Source organism: Ahaetulla prasina, chromosome 9 (assembly GCF_028640845.1).
Source record: "Ahaetulla prasina isolate Xishuangbanna chromosome 9, ASM2864084v1, whole genome shotgun sequence".
NCBI lineage: Eukaryota > Metazoa > Chordata > Lepidosauria > Squamata > Colubridae > Ahaetulla > Ahaetulla prasina.
Window position 1 is genome coordinate 984,724 of NC_080547.1, and position 22,162 is coordinate 1,006,885.

General features: G+C 48.6%; 2 protein-coding genes across 2 annotated transcripts in view; one reads left to right on the plus strand and one right to left on the minus strand.

The window, feature by feature from the left end:
• On the minus strand, positions 1 to 16,659 carry GGCX (gamma-glutamyl carboxylase). Its single transcript, XM_058194051.1, has 15 exons — positions 16,173 to 16,659; positions 15,307 to 15,498; positions 13,565 to 13,723; positions 12,454 to 12,619; positions 11,400 to 11,478; positions 10,446 to 10,552; positions 10,165 to 10,328; positions 9,264 to 9,541; positions 8,704 to 8,835; positions 6,036 to 6,187; positions 4,669 to 4,838; positions 3,551 to 3,681; positions 2,623 to 2,770; positions 1,988 to 2,183; positions 1 to 949 (listed from the first exon to the last, which is right to left on the minus strand). The coding sequence occupies exons 1-15, from the start codon at positions 16,204 to 16,206 to the stop codon at positions 802 to 804; spliced, it is 2,256 nt and encodes a 751-aa protein (XP_058050034.1). The 5' UTR covers positions 16,207 to 16,659; the 3' UTR covers positions 1 to 801.
• The window catches only part of VAMP8 (vesicle associated membrane protein 8), a 15,512-nt gene continuing 8,858 nt past the window's right edge, over positions 15,509 to 22,162 (plus strand). Inside the window, exon 1 of the mRNA XM_058194053.1 lies at positions 15,509 to 15,529. Coding sequence (XP_058050036.1) covers positions 15,524 to 15,529 — 6 coding nt within the window. The 5' untranslated portion in view covers positions 15,509 to 15,523. The remainder of the gene's footprint in view (positions 15,530 to 22,162) is intronic.

A 22,162-nucleotide genomic window follows, 5' to 3' on the forward strand; every position in this document is an offset into this window, starting at 1 on the left:
CTTTGCACAATAAGGTTTTTAATTAGAAAAATGAGGCTCCTCTTGTCTTAATCCCATGAGATGTAGCCAGCCCTTTCTCTTATAAAACTCCCAAGAAGCTGGGAATGAATACCTACGGCTTTGTGTTGCTAGGCCTGACCTCAAGTATGGGGTATTATGGGATAGGGACTGAGAGCGAGAGAAATGTCTCACGGCCTTAGAGGAGAAGCTCAGAGTCTGTAGCCAACAGAGAGCCGAGAGGGGAAATTCTGAAATCCAGAGGAGCGAGGCAGCCATTCGCAAACAGCCAGCCGGGCCTGCCTTTTTTTGTCCCTGGCTGGATTCGCACATTCCTTTCCCTCCCACCCACAAGCTGCTTGGCTGGCCAGCCCACAGCAAAGAACTGAAACCCCCCCCCCCGACTTATTCAATCCGCCCTAATAAAGGAACCGCCACGGTATTCTAAAAGCAGCCCCTCTGCCCAAATCCTTTCTCCCAGCTGTGCGGTGGGATCAGGAGACCCACCAAAGAGAAGACAACTGTTTTCAGAGTGAGATCTCTGATCTCCTTCCATCAGATAGGATAGGGATTATATCTCTGCTGGCCAGGTGAGCCACCGGAATCCTTCCTGCAAGGGTTTTAAGCTCCAATCGGCCCCTCTAGGGCAGGAGAGGATCACGCTGGCCCCCAATCTCAGGAAGAGAGGAAGGGGCTCCAGCTAGGCAACGCAGGGCGACTCCTTAGGCCTGGCTACATCCCTCTAGGCTTGGCCCACAATAAGGCCTTCCTGCTAGTGGTGGCGCTTGAGGTCAGTGAGGAGTTTCAGAGGTCCGAGCGCTCAGGCCCCTGGGGTGCCGTCTCCTCTTGGGCAGCCTCTTTCATGTTGGCATAGGCCACCTCCTGGGCCAGCTGAGACAGGGAGGGGCGGCCCAGCAGCAGGTTCCGTAGGGAGATGCAGGTCATCAGAAGGCTGTGGGCAAAACCAGGGAGAGACTATTAGGAGGAGGCACACAACACAATCCAAGCTGAGCTTTTTTCCGTGTGGGTGAAGAGCACAAGAGTGGTAAAACAGCACAGCCCCACACAATAGTCTGCTTTGGGTTTTTTTTGCCAATGTTGTGGTCAATGTTGCGGAGCTGGCAACGGAGTCGGAGCGTGGGCCAGTCCTGGAGGCTGGGGAAGGCCCAGATGAGGGCTCTGCGTCAGAGGCTGAGGTGGGGCCAGGGCCATCAAGGAGTGAGGTGCGGACTCCAGATCCTCCAGAGACTGACAGTAGTGAGGCAGAGGAACAGGAGGTGCCTGTTCCTAATGCACGCATGAGAAGAGCTGCCAGAAGGCAAGAGCAGCTCAAGCAAAGAGGATGACTCGGGAGTAGGGCCAAGAGATGATTGGCCCCTCCCATAAGGCATAAAAGACCAGCAACGGCGTTGATAGCTTTGTCTTCTTGCATTTATTTTGTATCAGTGTCCTCTGAACGTTTGCCAAGAAAGGCCTTTGGCAGTTTGCCTAATTGGACCAAGGTTGGTGATAGGACTGAGGAATTTGTGTTAGGAGGAATTTGCTTTAATTTAGTTGAACGACGCTGGGAATGAAGTAATTCTCATCTGTTCAAATAAAGTTTGTTTTTACACTGACTGAGTTTCCTACTACCTACTTGGCCCTGGGTTACAACTGCCAATACCTAGGCTGGAGAAGATAAAACTTGCAAGATTTGCCCAAAGTTAGTAGTTATGGGAGATTTTCTTCTCTTAATTTAGAGGAAAGGAAGAGATTGTGAAATTGTTTATACTGGCATGATGAGGGTGGGAAGTCACTTTCTTAAGGTTTTTTCTTTCTATTTTCCTCTAATTTTCTGTTTTCTTGCAGCTTTTATTCTTGCTTCATATTTTGCTTTTAAAGTTTGCATGATCTTTGACTATTTTAATAAAAACTTGTAATAACATTATTTGATACAGAGAGAATGCGGGAAGTACCCAGTAGGATTTCACAACCCCCCCGCCTCTCTCACCTCCTGCGGAAAACGAAGTACTTCTTGCTCACAAAACGCTGCAGTCGCTCAGCCAGGCTGGCGTTGCGCCTCCTTTGCCGCTCTTCTATGCGTCGCTGGCGATGGAGGAAAGCCTCAATGACCGGGTCTGCCTGCGTCAAGTTTTCCAGAGAGTCTTCTAAGATAGGCTGCAACTCTGGTGGGAGAGGTTCCGTTTCTGCGAAGAGAGAAGCGACAAAAACAGAACATAGAACAAAAGAGTTGGAAGGGACCTTAGAAGTCTTCTAGCCCAACCCCCTGCTTAGGCAGGAAACCCTACACCACTTCAGACAAATGGGTATCCAACATCTTCTTAAAAACTTCCAGTGTTGGAGCATTCACAACCTCTGGAGGCAAGTAGTTCTACTGGTTAATTGTTCTCACTGTCAGGAAATTCCTCCTTAGTTATAAGTTGCTTCTCTACTTGGTTAGTTTCCACACATTGCTTCTTGTCCTGCCCTCAGGTCCTTTGGAGAATAGGTTGACCCCCCCCCTTCTTTGTGGCAACCCCTACTGGAACCCTACTATCATGAAGTAATATTCATGAGGATAAAACCACAGTGCTGGGCCGATACAGTGAGGGTCTGTAAAGACACCCAGCCAGTTTGCAGGCTCACCTGTCCCGTTCTGAACTTTCTCCCGCAACTCCTGAAGTTGAGTGAAATTCCGCTCCAGTGCCACCTCAGTGGTGTTGACGTAGATATACATGTAGCAGGAGGGCTCCTGAGAGACTGTGAAGACTTTATGGTACTCCCCAGCTGGCAGCTGTGATCAAGAGAAAATGGCAGAAAGGCTCTGGGCAGCCAAAGGCAGCTGGGAACAGTCCCAAAGTGGGGGGGCTCCCTTCCTAAGGGCCAGGGGAGCACCAGTATCTAGAGCAGTTCTCCAGTTGGTGAGTCATGTGCCTTCCCAAACAGCCCGGCTTGCGAGAGAAATTGGCACCTGAAGACGCAAAGGGCAATCCGACTCCAACTGGCAACAGGTGGACTGCATATGGGGCTACAGCTAGCTGTGCAGACATGTCTATACAGATGTGTGTGTATCTGCAAACAGTAGATTCCATACACACACACGCGTGCACACACATGGACTTATGGTGCCGTGCTCCTTCCAACCCTTGGCAGACTCCTTCACTGGACAGGGAAGCCCCTCCCCCACCTTCCCTTCTCTTCTGGCGAAACTCTTGAATCTCGCTGCATTGTCATTGTGAATGGTGAAACCCAGCACTGTTGGGATGTTTCTTTTAAGACGCAAGAGGAACCTTCAACTGGTTCTTTGGTTCGGCAAAGGTTACCCCAATCTTCCCTCTCAGACCTGGAAGGTATCATCCAAGATGTGGCAAAGGCCAGACCTGAAGGTCACACCCAGCCTATAGGGCTGCCCTCTCCTGATTTCTCATGGTGTTATATGAGTTCCTGTCCCGTAGAAGTGGGGGAGGTGGTGTTCCCTATTTCCCCTCTTCTTTTTCAGAGGGGTGCGGGGTAATCAGTGCATAAACTGCACAGGAAAATGTTCTCCCCACATGACGTTTAGCCTGGCCCTCACCTGGATCTTGTCTCCCTCCTGCAGTGAATAATTCTTCTGCAAACTGAGAACCTCCACAGTGACTCCCCCTTTCAGCAGATGGAGACTGGTGTTGCCAAGGTCCTCGCTCACAAAGTTCTCCAGGTGCAGCCCTTTGGGATGGGATGGGATGGGATGGGAGGGACAACCAAAAAGTCAACAGCAAAGACCACGGAAGCACCCGCCTCCTCAGTTCTTCCTCCATCTCAGCAGCTCCCCCAGCAAACAACAGTTTGCTCTGCTTAGCCCAGCCTGTTACTTCTTTTTGAAGGTCTGCTACACCATGTTTGAGACTCCTTTATTGTTAAATGGCAAGGAAGAGGGTTGCTGGCGCCAAGCTAAAGTCCCCCTTTTTAAAACTTTGCTGAAGAAACATAAGATAGAAAATGGTGGCTTTATTTTGCTACCCTGTTTCCCCAAAAATAAGATACCCCTTGATAATAAGCCCAATTGGGCTTTTGAGCGCATGCGCTCAAATAAGACTCCCCCGAAAATAAGCCCTCCCTGAAAATATTTAAACGCACAGCTGGAAATCAGGTAAGACGGCAAGAGGAGCCCTGTCTTGCTCCACACACCCCAAAATAAAAAGAGCACCCCAAAAATAAGGCCAAGCGCTTATTTCGGGGTTCAAAAAATATAAGACAGGGTCTTATTTTCGGGGAAAGACAGTATTTTTAAGTAAGCTGTAGCTTTGGACTGTTTTGTTGTAGGTGGCTGAAATTTTCTGGTTTTTTATAAATTCTGATTGGCCAGGAAAGATTTATTGAAAAATCTACTCTTTGACCACAAGAGGGAGTTATGAAGGTGAAGAAACAGGGATTGGACTGCATTGACAGAGGTGTTTGAAAAATACTTAAGTAAAACCCAAAGGTGCTTTTTCAAGAGGCAACTGGATTTTCTGGATTTTCTTTGAAGATGTTTCCCGCCTTTAAGCAGCAGCCACAGTTTCTACAGGGCACAAGCCTTTCTCTGCGGTTCTGAGTTCCGTTTCCATCCCAAGGATTCAGCTGAAAGCCTTCGTAGTGAAGCCATGCCCACCCCATGGACTTGGCTTAAAAGGAAAATCCAGTTCTTAAGAGAACAGAAGAGCAACTCGGTACCTGGAAAATCTGCAATGAAGACAACCTCGGTCTGGTTGTCCAGCGACTTTTCAATCTCCATCAGTTTGGTCCTCCAGGGTGACAAATCAATCAGAAGAGGCTTCAACCACGTGGTCTTTTGGAAAGGAGACCAGTGGGCTTGGACAATATCAGTGTTTGGATCGAAGAGCCTGGGGAAAAGATGAGTGAGAGAAATATTAAATCCAGGGGAAACTGGCCCATGGATCAGTGGAAAGAACCAGTCCATCTGCCTCTTTGCCTGTCTGAGCCCATGAAGCTACCGTATTTCCAGCTATCATTCTCCTGAACAGATTAGAAGCCAGGGATTATGCCAATATATTGAACAAAACTTTAATATGGTCATAGGCCACCAGAAAGAGGGCGGGATACAAACAACTGGTAATTGTTAAAAAGCAAAAAATATTAAAACAAAAATTTAAATTTAAAAACAGTAATACATTTTTAATATATACGAGCTCCAGGTATACTTGTAAAGAAAGAAACATAGATTCTGCGAACTCTGGAACTAAAATAATTAAAATTTTATATATATATATAAATATATTTTAAAAATCTATGGGGAGGGGAAAAACAGATAAATGCAAAAGCTAAGGTTTATAGTTTATATATTTTAGAGTATATATATATATATATTGTTTTCTGAGGTTTTCACGGGTGTTTGTATATAGGTCTTTGGTTGTTCGGGTTTTCTCCCGTGTAAAATTGGAACTGTCTTGGCGACGTTTCGACGAAGTCTCATTCGTCATCTTCAGGCTTCAGCTTCGTGCTTCTGGGAGCAATGTGTGATCGCAGCTGTTTCTTCCTTTTAACTGCTAGTGGGGGTTTGAACTGATCAGTTCAAACCCCCACTAGCAGTTAAAAGGAAGAAACAGCTGCGATCACACATTGCTCCCAGAAGCACGAAGCTGAAGCCTGAAGATGACGAATGAGACTTCGTCGAAACGTCGCCAAGACACTTCCAATTTTACACGGGAGAAAACCCGAACAACCAAAGACCTATATATATATATTGTAATATATACTATTGTGCCAATTGGCCTAACTTCATGTTTTAAACATTATCCAAGATTTGATCTCTGTTCCTTTTTAGAACTGAGTGCGAAGCAACAACCCCATCTCTAGCCAGCTCCAATCTCTTCCCATAACCTGCCCAAATTTTCAGTAATCCCAATTTTGCAACTTTTACTTTTCCACATGACAAATTCCAAAAAAAACAACCACCCCAATTTGCTTGGAAACAACACTTATTGAAGATTCCGTAACTAAATCACATGGTTTTCTTAACAGGTCAATGTAATCATTGGGCCAGTTTGCAGATACCTATGACTGTCGGCTGTCTCACTAACCTCTGCTGGAAACGATCGTTGATGGAAACCCAAACGTCGAAGTAGATCTCTGGTTCGGAGACATTGTAATTACGCAACAAATGACTGAGGCAAGTGGCATATTGCTTCAACATGTCTGCGTGGTCCTTCCAGCGCCGGCTCTGTGTGAAGACCTGCTCCAATATATACAGATCTCAGCTGGAAAACAGGTGCGCAGGTGGCAGAAGGAAGGGCAAGAGAGGAGGGGAAAGAAAGAAGGATGCGCAGCATTGGATGGGTCATTGCAGCAGAGGCTGGGGGGGTTCAGACCTCTAAGTCCAAATCAGAAGGATAACTCCCAAGGCTGATATCAAAGGCAATAAACATACTTCACTGGGACATTTTGTCTCGACTGCTAAATAGGCATGGCATTTTTGTAGGATATGGAGCTTTGTTCCATAGGAAAGAGTCTCAATTATGGGTTGCCACTAGAACATTGTGGAGAGAGTAATAGGACAATGTCTATTTACTCAAGTCTATATTTAGATATAAGTATGTACAGATTAACTAGCGACTTTGTCCTCTGGGATCTCCAAATCCTCCTCCACTTCCTTCAATACGAACATGTTCATTCCATGGCCGTTCCATTCCACTGGATGGAAACTCCAAGAAGAGCTCCAATTAACCCACTGTTGCCGTCAACCGGGGGTGAAATGTAAAATTTGTTACTACCGGTTCTGTGGGCGTGGCTTGGTGGTGGTGGTGGGTAATGTGACTGGGTGGGCGTGGCCAACTTTTTTTTTTACTTTTAAAAGCATTTTTTCTACCACCTCTTCGGCTGAAGAGGTTGTTAAAAAATGCTTTTAAAAGGTTCTGGCGATCAGGCAACTCAGCTGGGATTGCCAGAGGAGCCTTTTAAAAGCTTTTAAAGGGTTCTGATGATCCCAGCTGAGCCGCGCGATCATCAGAGGCTTTTTTTTTACTTTTAAAAGCATTTTTTCTACCACCTCTTCGGCTGAAGAGGTTGTTAAAAAATGCTTTTAAAAGGTTCTGGCGATCAGGCAACTCAGCTGGGATTGCCAGAGGAGCCTTTTAAAAGCTTTTAAAGGGTTCTGATGATCCCAGCTGAGCCGCGCGATCATCAGAGGCTTTTTTTTTACTTTTAAAAGCATTTTTTCTACCACCTCTTCGGCTGAAGAGGTTGTTAAAAAATGCTTTTAAAAGGTTCTGGCGATCAGGCAACTCAGCTGGGATTGCCAGAGGAGCCTTTTAAAAGCTTTTAAAGGGTTCTGATGATCCCAGCTGAGCCGCGCGATCATCAGAGGCTTTCTTTTTACTTTTAAAAGCATTTTTTCGGCCGAAGAAAAAATGCTTTTAAAAGTTTTTTTAAAAAAAACAAACCTCTGATGATTGCGCTGCTCAGCTGGGCATGCGAGGGAGGGGGCAGGGATTTTTGCTACCGGTTTTCCGAACCACCTGCCACCATCGCTACCAGATCAGGCGATCCGGTCCGAACCGGGAGCATTTCACCCTTCCCCTCAATCCTTATGCTGGTTCTCCTTAAGATAAGTGGTGGGCTGCCCCCAGTTCGGACCGGTTTGCAAGAACTGGTAGTAAAACCAGTGGGAGGCTCTGCCCACTGACCCAAATGTCATTAGGAAGTTTCTGCACATGCGGTCCTGTTGCGAACCGGTAGTAAAGGTTAAGTAGAACCCATCCCTAAGATCCTACAACATCTGGCACTGACCCTTGAAAAGAAATTGCCAGAAATTCAAGCTGGCCTTCAGAAACGGTTGTGGCACGAGGGACCATATTGCAGTCAATGCAGGACCATGGAAAAATCTCAAGACTATCAAAAGAACATCTGCTTTACTGACTATAAAAAAGCCTTCAACTGAGTTGTGTCGAACTGTGAGAGCTCCAGAAGATCAGGGGCTGCCAACAAATCTGGTGAAGTTGGAGCTTCACGTGCGTGCGCTTGAGTATTCAGGAGCTCAGACACAAAACTTGCAGAGAAAATGTCCAGTTCCAGAGATTCAAATAGGAGATGTTCTCCGCAACAGGTTTTATTTCAGACTTATCCCCCAGCATCAGCAGGCCAGAGAGCAAATTGGAAATACGGTAAAAACTACCCTCTGGCAACAGCCACAAGGGTCTTCACTGGGCTAATTTTCAGTGCTCGCTCCTACAATCCATCCTTTAGCAGAACAAAATTCATTGGATTATATTATTATGCGAAGGAGCTAAATAATCTGGAAAATACTAGTTAGGAGCCCATTAAATAAATAAGGGGAACAAAGAAGGATTAGCAGGAATGGAAACAAAGGAAGGAAAATCTTAACAAAGGTGTTCAATTTCTTGGATCCATAATATACGTTTTTTGAGAAGGTCGGACAGCCTTTGGATCCAAGAACGTACATAAAATTGTACCAAAAAGTCATAACCTCTGCAGGCACCAATGGGAAGGTTTTCCTCTAGACCACTAAAGACGTTGCCTCCCCAAACACAATCTTGCCCATTTATTGCTTCTGCATAGAAAGTTATATAGACCCCATCACACTCGTAACACATGGCTGTTTTACAAACACATGTGCAGCAGGCAACATGACACGTGACACCTGCACAGCACAAAAGAAGTGTTGTGTGAAGAAGCCATTGTTACTCCAGATTGTATCATTTCAGCGCACACTGAAAAGAGAGAGAGACTGACCCCGGGGTTCAAGTAGCCAATCTCCCCAGTGAGACCGTCACGGTAAGTAATCTTCACGTGTTGGTGGGAGCGTGAATGGACCATCATATCCCACGAGTAGCCGTACAGCCCATTTGTCCAGTTGTTGTAGCCCTGCAGGGAGAATTGTTAAGGGGAGAGTTGACTATTCCCAGAATAAGAAGCACCTTCTTCGATTCTTCTCATGCCTTGGAGAATCCCCAAGTTCCTTTATCTCCCCTTAGACTCCCTGGGGCTATTTGGGGTACTAAAACTATATGGAACTGGAACTCAGCCAGGCAGCCTTGATTCAAGTTTAATTAGTGGTCTCCCACAAATTTTCAAGTTCAGAACACGCCCTTTCTCTTCCATGACTGGAATGCTACTATAAGGAGGACACAGAGAAGGTGCTTCTCTGAGGGGCTCCATCCTTACTGTCCATTGATCAGCTCCAGTTTGTCAGGGCCAGAACTATGGAAAATGTTATCCATCAAATGCTACCCATTCTAAACCTTCTGGCTCAAAAATCACATACTTTACAAAATACTCAGGTTCTTTCTCACCTTGGTAATAAAGTGTGAGTAAGGGAGGAAGAACTGCTCCAAGATATACAGAATGGTAAAAATGGCGCCCAGTTTCTGCCGCAGCCCCAATTTCCTAGCTGCTCCCCTTGGCCTTTGTTGCTCCGTTTCCAGATAAACACACTCCAGACTCCGCTGCGGAGGCTTGGTAAGTGGCAGGACCCTTTGGAAGCAGGCAGGGAACCTGGCAATCAGTCGACGTGGCCAGTCCGGATAGCAGAAGAGCGGGCTGGTGGCCAGCATGGTGTAAGAAAACATGCCTTTGGGATGAAAAGTTGGAGTACGATGGAAGGACAGATGTAGGCTGGTCACTCAAAAATCAGATCATCTGCTTTGCAGATATAAATATCTGGACACCTAGCATACTCAGGTCTGCTCAGGAGAGACTCCTGTTAAAATTGTTTCTGGTCATGTGGGCAACCCGGACCAAGGTTTATTTAAAACTTTGTCAAATTCATTGCCCTCCTTTCCTCCAAGAGCTTAAGGCATCTCGGGTGGGCATCTCCCTACCCTTTATCTGGGAGGCAGACTGGGTTGAGACTGATGGCCTCAAAGACAACCACAACTGTAGGCTGAACTGAACCCGAGTCTTCTGAGTTTTAACCCAAGGTGTTATCGCTACAAAAACTGGTATTGGCTTTCCTCCAAACATACACTAAATCTGTACCAGCAAACAATACTATATAAGATAATCCGCCTTTAACAAAAGCTTCTTTGCCTAATCTTGCAGAGGCATCATCATTCATTCCAGTTTTTCATGAGTAGTTTTTGCAGGCTTGGGGTTAACCACTCTCATAAAAATAGTCTTAACCCTTTTTAACATAACCCTTATTACTCAGCACCCTACTTTTATAAGTTCTCATGTGGATCCTGCAGAACTTACCAATGTTGAAAAGTTGGGAATTCATGCAATGGAAGTAGGAGACAAAGAAAAGGGCAAAGGGACGGGTAGCATCCAGGAACAGCAGGAAGCCAGCCGTAAGGTCCAGCATAAGCCCTCCACCATGCACCACCAATAAACTGGTCAGTTCCTCTGACATGAACAACCTGAGGGGCCAGAGAGATGGCTTCATCCAAAGTTGCAATGTCCAGGATGGAGGAAGAGGAGGGAGCCAAATTCTCCCACCCGCCTGCTGCCTTCCCTGCCCGATTTCCATCACTCACCTGAAAGGGCTGAAGAGCCAATGCCTCCCAAGGGAGCCCATGGAGTAGCCCTCCACCCAGTCAGCATCCAGCTTCTTGATGCCCGCGATGAAATAGACAATGAAGATCTGTTCAGAAACAAAGGCAACAAACATGGGACTCCATGGCAAACTAGTCGGCAAAACTCACAAAGCAGCAGCTGGCGACTCACCAGCCACAGGAACCAGCAGCCAGGCTGCCATTTCCAAACCAGCTTCCAAGCTACAACTTCCTGCCAAAATTTCCATGGTCAATTTCACCACTCAAACATCTTCAGCCACAAATGACGGGGAGGTGGGGAGACACAACCCCAAAGGAGTTTGGAATGTCACATTGAAAGTCATGGGAACCAGAACTTAGAACTCGAACTTAGAATAACTTTATTGAATGTACATTGATTGGCATACATTCAAATGAAATTTCGTTGCACAGAGCTCTCTCAAAGGGTCACCTCCTCCAATATACACTACATAAACATGACAAAATAAATAAATACAAGTTATGCATATACCCACATATATTATATGACACAGAGAAACAACACAAATGGGGCAAAGATGAGACAAATGGTAAATTTCATTTCATGCTGTTCACATCCACGCTTAACCTAAAATGAAACAGTAGCTCCCAATATCTGTAATAATTTACCAATTCTGTCATCTTCAATATTACAACTGGATGGCAACTCTGACAGGGCCTCTCACAAGCCTAAGAACCCAGAATCGCGGGAAGGTAGGTGTGGCTCCTTACCATCCTCCAGGCTTCCTCTGGGCCTAGTGGCATCCACAATACATTTGAGTTGGTGGCTTCCCCATTTCCATAGGGCCTCCTAAGACTCTGGTGCCAGCATGCAATGCAGACCAAGCAACACTAGCTGGTAGCTATTCATTGGCCCTGTTTGCTCAAGATCAAAGATGGCACAGCTCTGGAGAATACCTGCATACGAAGAACGGTGTAATTCCACAAAGGGACATGAGCATTTCTCTTCCGTGGATGCCAGAGACCATCAATGGACCTGAGGAAAGGAAGTTCATTAGCAAAAACAGGAACTGGAGGCAGTCTTGAAAAGCAATCAACACTTAAGTAATCTCTGGAAAAACCTTTGGGTGAATTACCTCAAGAACATCTCGGCTCTTGAACATTTCCTGGATAACACGGATTCTAAACAGCCCAGAATAACCATCAGGCACAAAGAATCAGGACCATTCATAAGGTTGAAGAATAGAAGATCTGAATAATACATGCCTATATACATATATTATATGCCCAGTCAACTAAAGTTCAGAACTAAATTGGCGCCAGATAAGGGTCAACGAAATTCAGGAAGGATTGGCCTTGGAGCACTTCTGGGGACACAAAAGCACTAAGCTAATGACATGCTTAACTCTGCCCCCAGCTCTGCCTGCTCTTCTACATTCATCTCACTGAAGCACAAAGCTTACTAACAGTTTTGTTTTATTGAAAGTAAATATTGGGTTTTAGGTCAAAATTAGAAGACAATGGCATTAATTCCCTCGGTCATCCAGAAAAGATAAGAAACCAGCTTTCTCTATGGTTTGAAGATGGCCATCTACAGAATATTAGGATTTCATGCACATTGCCCTTGGTTTGCTTGAGCTTCATTTCCAGCTCATGAAAACACAGAAAATTGTGAAAGGACAATGTGATCACATGCTGTAGAAACCTTCACTGTATTTAAAAGAGGTAGTGATCAGGTAGAGGCCCAGCACAGCACATACGTGGTTTGCTTAAAGTGCTGTTTTGTAGCAGTCGTCTCTTCACTATTGTGACAGCTTCTGCAGTTGGCAGGCAGGCTTTCTTCTGCTGCCTGCGACTCTGGCCGGCTCCAAGCTGGGGCAAATGTCAAATTTAAATTATGCAACCGGAATGACAGGAAACATGTTTACTTGGCATAGCCTTGATCTGAAGGGGGGAAAAACGCCGGGTGCCTTGCCAGAGCCTTGCACAAGAGCGAGGAAGCCTTCCTTACCAGTAGCGATTCGCGTTCATGAACAGCAGCTGGAATCCCAGGAGGCCGTAGAGGTAGGAGTGGTTGTTCCAAGTGGTTTTGTCCAGGAAGAAGATATACCAGTAGGGCAGCAGGAAGAGGAGGCAACTCAGTCGGTAAAAGCAGCCCAGCATGATGCCCACAGCGCCTATGGGAAGAAGCGAGGGGGGCAAGAGTGGCGCTCCTGAGGCCTTCGGGGGCTCAGGATCAACCAGACAAACTCCAGCACTTCCTTGTTGATACTTTTTTCTGCTTTATTTTTAACATTTAAAATTGGAAGACCTTGGCTTCGTTTTCAGTACGGCAAGATTATTTATGCCACATTCAACTAATAAGAGAAAACCACACACTTCATCTCCTCGCCTCTTTATAGCTTTTGGACAAGAGTCTGGGATGCAACGAAAGAACAATCCGTTAATTTACTGCCACGAACATCTAATCCAGCCTGTAGCTACACTTGTAAGCCCTCTCCACAAACCACTCCTGGAGTTAATCAAGGGATATATTTACACTTGGCTGCTGCTCTCTTATGGCTGGCAGCGGGTAGGTTTTATTTACTGCAATCGTCTTCCCTCTCTGGCAAGCTGGAATGTCTGCTGCTCTTCTGGCCTCAGCTGTCTTTCCATGGGGCCGCTCCGGAAAAGCCACTGCCTTTCTATGGGGCCACTCGATTGCTGGTGGACTTCAGACTACACTGGAACCAGTAAACGTTCAACAGCCAGAGCTGTCCACATTTTCTAGGGTTCTCTAACTGCTTTCTTTTCCCCTTATAAACTGCAGCTCCCTTCATGCCGAGCTACCCGCCTGTTCCCCCTCTTCCCCAGCCCCACTGTGGGACAAACTCGGGGTGGGGGGGGTTTACAACGTTTCCTGTTTGTTGCACTGCCTGCCATTTTCTCCGGCCTGGCTTTTCACTTCCAACTCTGGGGGGAATCACACCGTGGGATGGCTGATGGCAGCAACACATATTGCAACGAGACCCGACAGGGAAAACAACACGAAAGGCAGGAAGCCAGAGGAAAGGGGCTCAGCCAGCACACCCACATTACCCCCAATCCCCGTGCACAACCCCCAGTGGGCTAAGGGTCCTCACCCAACAGCATTATTGTGTAGACCAGGTACATCCAGTCCAGGGGAAGTGGCTCCAGGAAGTTGAAGAGGGGGAAGCGACAAACTTGCAGCCCGTCCAGGTATTTGTGATCTAGATTGTTCAAACCTCGCTCTTGGGGAATGTCCAAGGCCATCAGCAGACCTGACAAAAGGAGCAGGAAAAGGGGCAGTCAGCAACAGTAGCAGTCCAGCCTCTCTGCCTCTTCGGGACTGAGCCAGGAATTCACTGAACAGGAACTGGAATGATACTGGCCCAAGCTGTCATCCTTGAGCAGCTGGAAAAGTTCTGGAGAAGAGCCACTCCGTGGTTCTGCACATCCACTGTCAACTGACTGGAATCATGTAATAGAAGAAATGGAAGTGACCATAGAAATTCTCTAGCCCAACCCTAGCCCAGTCCAGCCATACACGGAGGCTTGAGGTGGACTGCACACACATACTGTCCATGATTTTCACCAATGCTGAAGGATTTATAGGTAAATATGTCAATTTTTCCTAAGGTCATCCGGCAACCAATTTACTCCCGGCTCTCATTTTGTTTAGTTCCCAGAAGCCAAATAACCCCACCCAAGTCTGTTTTTTTCTTATTCCGAGTCAAATAGCCCCACCCATCTGGCTTGTCTTATTTTCTTATTCAAAGTGACCAGGCACCTTATGGTTGAGTAGGAGCTGTGATCCCCATGTCACACAACTGCTTCAATAGGACAGCCATGACCCTACTAGTCAGTGCTAAGCTAGAGTGCTAATCTAGAATGCTAATCTAGAGTCCAGTATCAAGCTAACTTGATCAGTTGCAGGCAGCCAGGCTGAGTTTCAATCTCAGCTTTCGGCTTCCAAACCGTTGGGTAGGACCTCAGATGTGTAACTGAAAACCATCCCAAAGCAGTTTCACATGGACATTAAACAGCACAGGACTTAAAACTTCTGGGTCCTCCACATTGGATCAACCACAGCCAGGACTTGTCTGAAGCCACCTGCTCAGAAAGGAGCAGAGGCAACACAGAACATCTCCAACCTTCACAAGCAGGTCAAAAGGATAGCACGATGGAGGACACTGGATGCTGGTAAGAGGTATATTTGGACTGGGAAGGGTACACTCTAAGTCCTGATGGTGATCATGCACCAAGAATGGGCAATGCTGCTTCTGTGCTGGGCCCGGGACAGAAATCTATTGGAAAGGATCCAGAAGATCCATTCCCTGCAGAGCTGAAGCCCCACCATCTCTCCAGAAATTTCCTCAGAAAGGGAGGGTGTAAGGAAGTTATCCATCCAGGATGGAGATGATCTCTTCTGCAGGTCTTCTTGCCTCCTTCAAGCCAGATAGTCGCACTCTCCCCCACCCCCCACCCCCCCTCCCCTGGCATTAACCACCTCCCAAATCCAGCCACATCAGCTATTCCAAGGATCTGGCAGACGGGGGAGGCACCCTTTCCAAAATGGCCGGGTCCCCACAACATTGTGCAATCCAAACCAAACACTTGGTATGTTGAGCAAACATTATGTTAACCCTCCCTCCATTCCATAGAAAATAGCACAAGCCTTTTTTCTTTGTCACTTAGAAATTCAACTGTTTAGATCCAAATCATGTTTCCTCTGATTTCTGACATGACTTTTTGGGAAGGAAAATTGTGGGCGGTTTTCCCCAAATCAAGTACAGATTTTGTGTGTAAATTCCCCCACTGGATTCTCTGTGCCAGGCCCGGTTCTGGACAGAGCCAAACTCACCAAAGAGGAAGCGGAAGAGCCCGAGGGACGCCGGATCAGCCGGCCTGTTCAGCAAGCAGACAATGCGGTGCCAGCCGGCCAGGTCCCCCCATTCAAAGCCCAGGAGGCGCCCGGCCCAGCTGGGGGGAGCCTGGGCCCCCTTCTCCTTCCTGGGCATCTGCTGCAGGGCAGGAGTCGCCGGCCTCTCGGCTTCTGTGGCACCAAGAGAAGAAGAGGAATGAAGGTCAGGGGGCCTTGGGGAAGAGACACCCCGGGGCCCAGTACTCTAAACCAGGGGTCTCCAACCTTGGCCGCTTTAAGCCTGGCGGACTTCAACTCCCAGAATTCCCCAGCCAGCAAAGCAAAGCAAAGCAGGCTGGGGAATTCTGGGAGTTGAAGTCCGCCAGGTTTAAAGTGGCCAAGGTTGGAGACCCCTGCTCTAAACCAGGGGACCCCGACTTTTCCGGCTTCGGGGACCGGCGGGCGGAAGGGGGGGAGAGAAGCAATGGGGCCGTGCGAGGCCGGTTCCCAACGGGTGGTGGGCCGGGGGTTGGGGACCCCCTGCTCTACGGGGCACCGCATTGCAAGGCACGCAAGACCCCCACGAGGCAGCTTCTCCGGGAGCCAAAGGAAGCCGAGGCGGAGGAATGCAGGCGAGGTGCTGGAAGCCAGGCTCGCCTGGTCCGCGCGGGGTTCCCGCTCCAGCAAGGCGCGACCAGCGTCGCCTGCCAGCCCCAGAATTTGGGAACTTGCGCAGCCTGGAAAGGATGACGCGGCACCCAAAGCCGACTTCATCCGCGGAGGGCGCCGGGAGCAGCCCCCGGGAGACCCTGCCCAGCCCCCCGCCCCCCCAGGCGGCCCCAAAGCCCCCTCCTCCCCTCCTCCACCTGCGGCGAGCGCGGCGGCGCGGCCCGGCTTCATCCCGGCGGCGGCGGCGGCGGCGGCGGCGGTGGCGCCTGGTCCTGGCTTCCCAGCGGCGGTGAGCCCCGCGCAGCCCGCACTTCCGGCCGGACGCGCAGCCCGAGGCCCGTGGCCGTCGTCCGAGGGAAGGGCCCTGGCGCGCCCTGCAGGCTCCGCTCGGGAAAGGCGCGGCGGGCCCTGAGCTGCGAAAGTGCGGGCTGCGCACCTGAAAGCAGCGCAGGGCCGGGCCGGAGAAAGGATTCTCCTTTTGCGCCGGTTCCCTGCCCGTCCCCTCCTCTTCCCCGATCCCTCTGCGCCAGCCCTGGTGCCAAAGCCTCTGGAGGCCGGTGGAGAAGCTGAAGGGGAAGAGCCGGACTCGCCCGCTTGGGCTTTCTTTTAGGTTTTATATTTATATATATATATATATAAAACATTTTCCTAACTTTATGAAGAGGAATAGAGAGCAGAAGCGTTTTGTCCCAGCAACCAGATCTCTGTCATTTTATAACTACAAAATAAAGGACTTTCTCGGGATGAATAACGAAGGATTATTCTACTTTTTTCCTGGTTGGTTGCAACTGTATCTTTTCTTAAAGGACTTCCGGTGACTGTCCCTTTTCCACTTTAATACGATGCTCAGTTCAATGCTCACATTTAATATTATGGGAGGTTAACTGTCCAAATCTCTCATGCAATTGGGCAGGATCAGTCAATCAGAATAGATCTGGAAGGGACCTTGGAGGTTTTCTAGTTCAACCCCCTGCTCAACCATTTCAGACAAGTGGCTGTCCAGCAGAGGTGGGTTTCAGCAGGTTCTGACCAGTTCTGGAGAACCGGTAGCGGAAATTTTGAGTAATTCGGAGAACCGGTAGTAAAATTTCTGACTGGCCCCGCCCCCATCTATTCTCTGCCTCCCAATTCCCAGCTGATCAGGAGGAAATGGGGATTTTTGTAGTAACCTTCCCCTGGAGTGCGGTGGGAATGGAGATTTTACAGTATCCTTCCCCTGCCACGCCCACCAAGCCACACCCACAGAACCGGTAGTAAAAAAAATTGAAACCCACCACTGGTGTCCAGTCTTCTTTAAACCCTCCAGTGATGGAGCACCTACAACTTCTGGTGGCAAGCTGTTCCACTGATTAATTGTTCTCGCTGTTAGGAAGTTTCTCCTTAATTCCAGGTTGCTTCTCTCCTTGATTAGTTTCCATTCATTGTTTCTTGTCCTGCCCTCAGGTGTTTTGGAAAATAGCTTGACTCCCTCTTCTTTATGGCAGCCCCTCAAATACTGGAATACTGCTATCATGTCACCCCTGCTCCTATTCTCAAAACTAGCCAAACCCAATTCCTGCGACTGTTCTTTTGTCTCCAGGCCTTTAATTATCTTAGCTGCTCTTCTTTGCACTTTTTAGAACAACTAGACACAAGAACAGTTTCTTCCCGAACGCCATCACTTTGCTAAACAAATAATTCCCTCAACACTGTCAAACCATTTACTAAGTCTGCTCATCATTCCCATCTTCTCATTAATCTTCTCATCGTTCCCATCACCCATCTCCTTCCACTTATGACTGTATGACTGTAACCTTGTTGCTGGTATCTTTACGATTTATTGATTGTTTCCTAATATGATTTGATTGCTTATTTGTTCCCCATGACTATCATTAAGTGTTGTACCTTATGATTCTTGATGAAGGTATCTTTTCTTTTATGTACACTGAGAGCGTATGCACCAAGACAAATTCTTTGTGTGTCCAATCACACTTGGCCAATAAAAAAATTCTATTTTATTCTATTCTATTCTATTCTATTCTATTCTATTCTATTCTATTCTATTCTATTCTTTTAAGGTGGGAAAAAGTCTTGTGCAATTATTACTACTGGAAGCTTATGTCCGAAAACTTTGTTTAATGGGCTGCACATTCAGCAATTGTTCAAAATTACAATAGCTGTGACCGAGGGAGACTTCTGACTGGTCCAACTTGCAGTACCTGCTGGGATCACAATCCAGGCACTTGGCAACCAGCTCACATTAATGATGATTAACGTGGTTGGCCATTGCTGTCTATGTTAAATAGCACAGGAGGTAGCGTGCTGCCCTCTGGAAGTCCATTTCTTTGGATTCTCCATTGAGTATGTTGTCAGTGAAAGTTGACATTAAATCTATGATTTTGTAGTAGGCATCCTATGTTTGTGAATTTAAAATCCTTTGTAAGATGAAGGACTTTCTTCAACAGACCTGAATGGTTGTCTGTATTGTAAGCCATGATGAGATTTATGAATGGCACTCCTGTGATTCTTTTTTTTTCCAGTTTGAAGCCATCCTTTATATATTGTGTTAGGTTGAGAATTTGGGCTGCACAGTTTTTGCTAAGCCTGAAACCAAATTGCTGAAGTATAATAGTAGAGCTGCATACTCAACTATTGCAAACAATCAGTTGTTTCAGTTGTGTCCCTTTGTGGCAGATGGAAGAGAAACTACAACCCAGACCTTATTTTCGTAAGTGAGAATGTAACGCACCAATGCTTAAAGTCGGTAGGGATGCCAATACCAAGGCCCCAAGCGTCAACCTATTCTGTGTGCAATTACAGCAGCTATCCTGCCACAAGTTGTGAAATTCCAAAGAAGGTACAACTTGAAAAGGACTAATTGACCCAGATTTTCTGTGGTCTTGGATGAAAGTGTGCTACATATTGACCCAGACACCTGCATTTACTACAGCTGTATAGATGCCATTCAGAAATGCTCCAGGAAATTTATTCCTCAATGTTGCAGGAGCTCCCATGTCCAAGGTCTAACACACAAAGCTACTGATCTATTGAACCAACGTGTTACCCATATCAAAGGGGACCCATTCAGCGAAGATACTATTAGACTTGGACAACAGGTGGTGCCAACCTGTTTCAGGGCACAAAAGGGAAAGGTGGACTAAGATCATGGAGGAGGCAGATGTGAGCCGTAGCAGGCAAAAAGCATGGAGTTTACTTCACTGTCTCAACAATGCTACAACCAAATGATATATGCCAAAATCTCAGCTAGCCAAATTTGCCCACCGGCTACTCTTCCAACCTACAAAAACATAAACGGAGGATAGCCAGGAACAAGAAACAGAAGAAGAGCCATTTGACCTGTCCCTTTATTATAGCCAAAAGGCAGGTGAAAGAAGGGCAAAGCAGCTGGCACAGACAAAGGTTCGGCTCAGGCAGACTAACCATTTTGGGCCTAAAACAAGAGAATGGCTGCTCAGCCTCTATAACAGGGGTCTCCAACCTTGGTCCTTTTAAGACTTGTGGACTTCAACTCCCGGAGTCCCTCAGCCAGCAAAGCTGGGAGTTGAAGTCCACAAGTCTTAAAGGGACCAAGGTTAGAGACCCCTGCTCTATAACAGATGCTTAAAAAGTATGGAGGAAGGCCGGTGTGATAGCCCTACTTAAACCAGGCAAGCTCCTTTTTCCAGTCCTTTTTGCCAGCCTAAGACCCAAGCTAGAGACACCCCCCCCTCCTGCAGCCTCCCCTGCCTGGAGACGGAGGTCCACTTCAGGCTCCAGACTTCATCCCTGTGGCAGCCACACCCAGGTCGCCCTCCAGCCCAAGGCAGAGACTAGGCTGAGCTTCAGCGTCCAAATCCCTGCACCGAGGCTTCGCCCGCGCCCCCTTTCCCCCTTCCCCGGGAGGCCTGGAACCGGCGACCCTCCTGGCTCTCGAGGCGGCTCGGATTCCGCCGGAGCTTTCCGGGGCTGGAGAAGCGCCGGGGGAGGCGTTTGCCGCCAGGACTGGCCTCGGGCCCCGGGCAGGCGAGCCTCTGTCGGCCGGAGAGGGCGGGCCGGCGGCTGGATCCGCCCAGGGCTACCTGCGAGGAGGTGGCGGCGCGGCGGAGGAGGAAGTAGGACGCGCGGGGAGGGGGGAGCGCCAAGGATCGGGAAGAGGCCGGGGCTCACGCACCACAATGGTAAGCCGCTCTCGGAGGGGCTGGAAGGAAGGGGCGCCGGCCGGCCAGAGACCGCCGCCGGCCCCACCTGCCTCACCGCGCCGCCATTTCGCCCGACGCCACCCGAGCGGGCTCGGCTTCGGGGCCCCCCTCCAACGGGGCCGCCTTGCCAGCCTGGCGCTCCGGCCGCCTTCGGAAGGCGCTGCGGCGGGCGGCGGGGGGAGAGGCGAGGTCAGCGGGGCGCCCGGAAGGCCGCCTCCAGCCGGCCAGGGGCAGGGACGAGAAGGGCGGGTCGGCCAGGTAGAGAAGGCCCAGGTGAAGCAGGCCCCGGGGGAGGCCGAGCGGGGAGGGATCGGAGGGCTGAGCGCCTCGTCTCGGGGCGGCTTCCGGGGAGAAGCTCCGTCTCGGCTCTCTTGGGTAGGGCAATAATGCAGGAACAGCCCCCACCGCCATCTCACCCGCCCCCCTTGGCCTCCGACCGTCGCTGCGAAGGCGGCTGCAGGGGGGGACTTTGCCCGGGGCTCCCTCACATCCCCCCCCCTCGCCGCTCTTTTCAAGCAGTTGCCTCCCTTCCTTCCTTCCTGAGGCTTCGGCCGCTTCTGCTGGGCTTCCCCATTTCTCCCAGAGCACCGGACTCCAACCTTGGCAAGACTTGTGGACTTCAACTCCCAGGAGTTTCGCTGGCTGAGGAATTCTGGGAGTTGAAGTCCCCGAGTCTTAAAGTTGCCAAAGTTAGAGACCCCTGTTGACTAAATCAGCTGGAATTCAGATGGCACCATACACAGGTTTTCTGTCACCTAGGCAAGATGGGTTTACACCGCTTTCATTGTGGCTTAGCATATCCTGCAGCCCCAGTTAAACCCCTCGGTTAAGCTTCTTCCGACTGGGGTCCCCCCCCAGCCCCCTTCTACTCCTCCCCCGCCCCATGTTCAGCCAAAGCCTGGCTCAGGTGAGACCAGCCGCTCCCTTCTTGTCCCAAAGGAGGAGTTTCTGTAGGGAGCAAAGGTTTCTGTTTGGACCCAAAGCCAGCAGGAGACAGGTGAACCATAGGCTCCTCAGATTAACAGAGGTGGAAGGGACCTTGTAGGTCATCTAGTCAACCCCCCTGCCCAAGCAGGAGACTCTACACCATTTCTGACAGATGGCAGTCCAGTCTCTTCTTGAAAGGCTCCAATGATGAAGCTCGCACAACTTCTGAAGGCAACTTCTGTTCCATCAGTTGGTTGTTCTCACTGTCAGAAAATGTCTCCTTATTTCCAGGTTGAATCTCTCCCCGATTAGTTTCCATCCATTATTCCTTGTCTGGCCTTCAGGCGCTTTGGAAAATAGCTTGACCCCCCTCTTCTCACTGACAGCCCCTCAAATATCGGAAGACTGCTATCATGTCTCCCCTGGTCCTTCTCTTCACTGGAGCAGCCATGCCCAGTTCCTGCAACCGCTCATCGTAATATTTCATCTTCCAGTCACCTAATCATCCTGGTTGCTGTCCTCTGCACTCTTTCTAGAATCTCAACATCTTTTTTTATAGTGTGGTGACCAAAACTGGATGCAGTACTCTACGTGTGACCTTACTAAGGCTGAAATTCTGGGCTTTTCTGAGTGGGAACAAGCCGAGGCAGCAGAGCAGAGCTGATGCGAGAAAAGATGCCTCCAAGGCAGGACCAGAAGGTCCCTATTCCACCCCTGGGGAACAAAATTGTTTTCAGGATTTCCAACTAGATTTCCAACAGATTCCATCTGTTTTTTATGATTAAAATCAGAGCAGAGCACCTGGCAGTCCGAAAGCATGGCAAATGCAAATAGATATATAGAGACCACTTTGGTGGGAAGGTTCCATCTCCTTGGAATAGAGTCATGCTGGCCGCATGGCCACAGAAATGTCTTCGGACAGCTCTGGCTCCTTCAGCTAAGAAACGGAGGTGAGCAGGAACGATTGGACAGGGGAAACTTTTCCTTTAGTCCTCAACGTACAATTGCCTGAGAAAAAGGGATTTATGGCCTATAAGGCACTTCTGGCCATTGTAACATACATGTATGACTGGTTGTAGCAT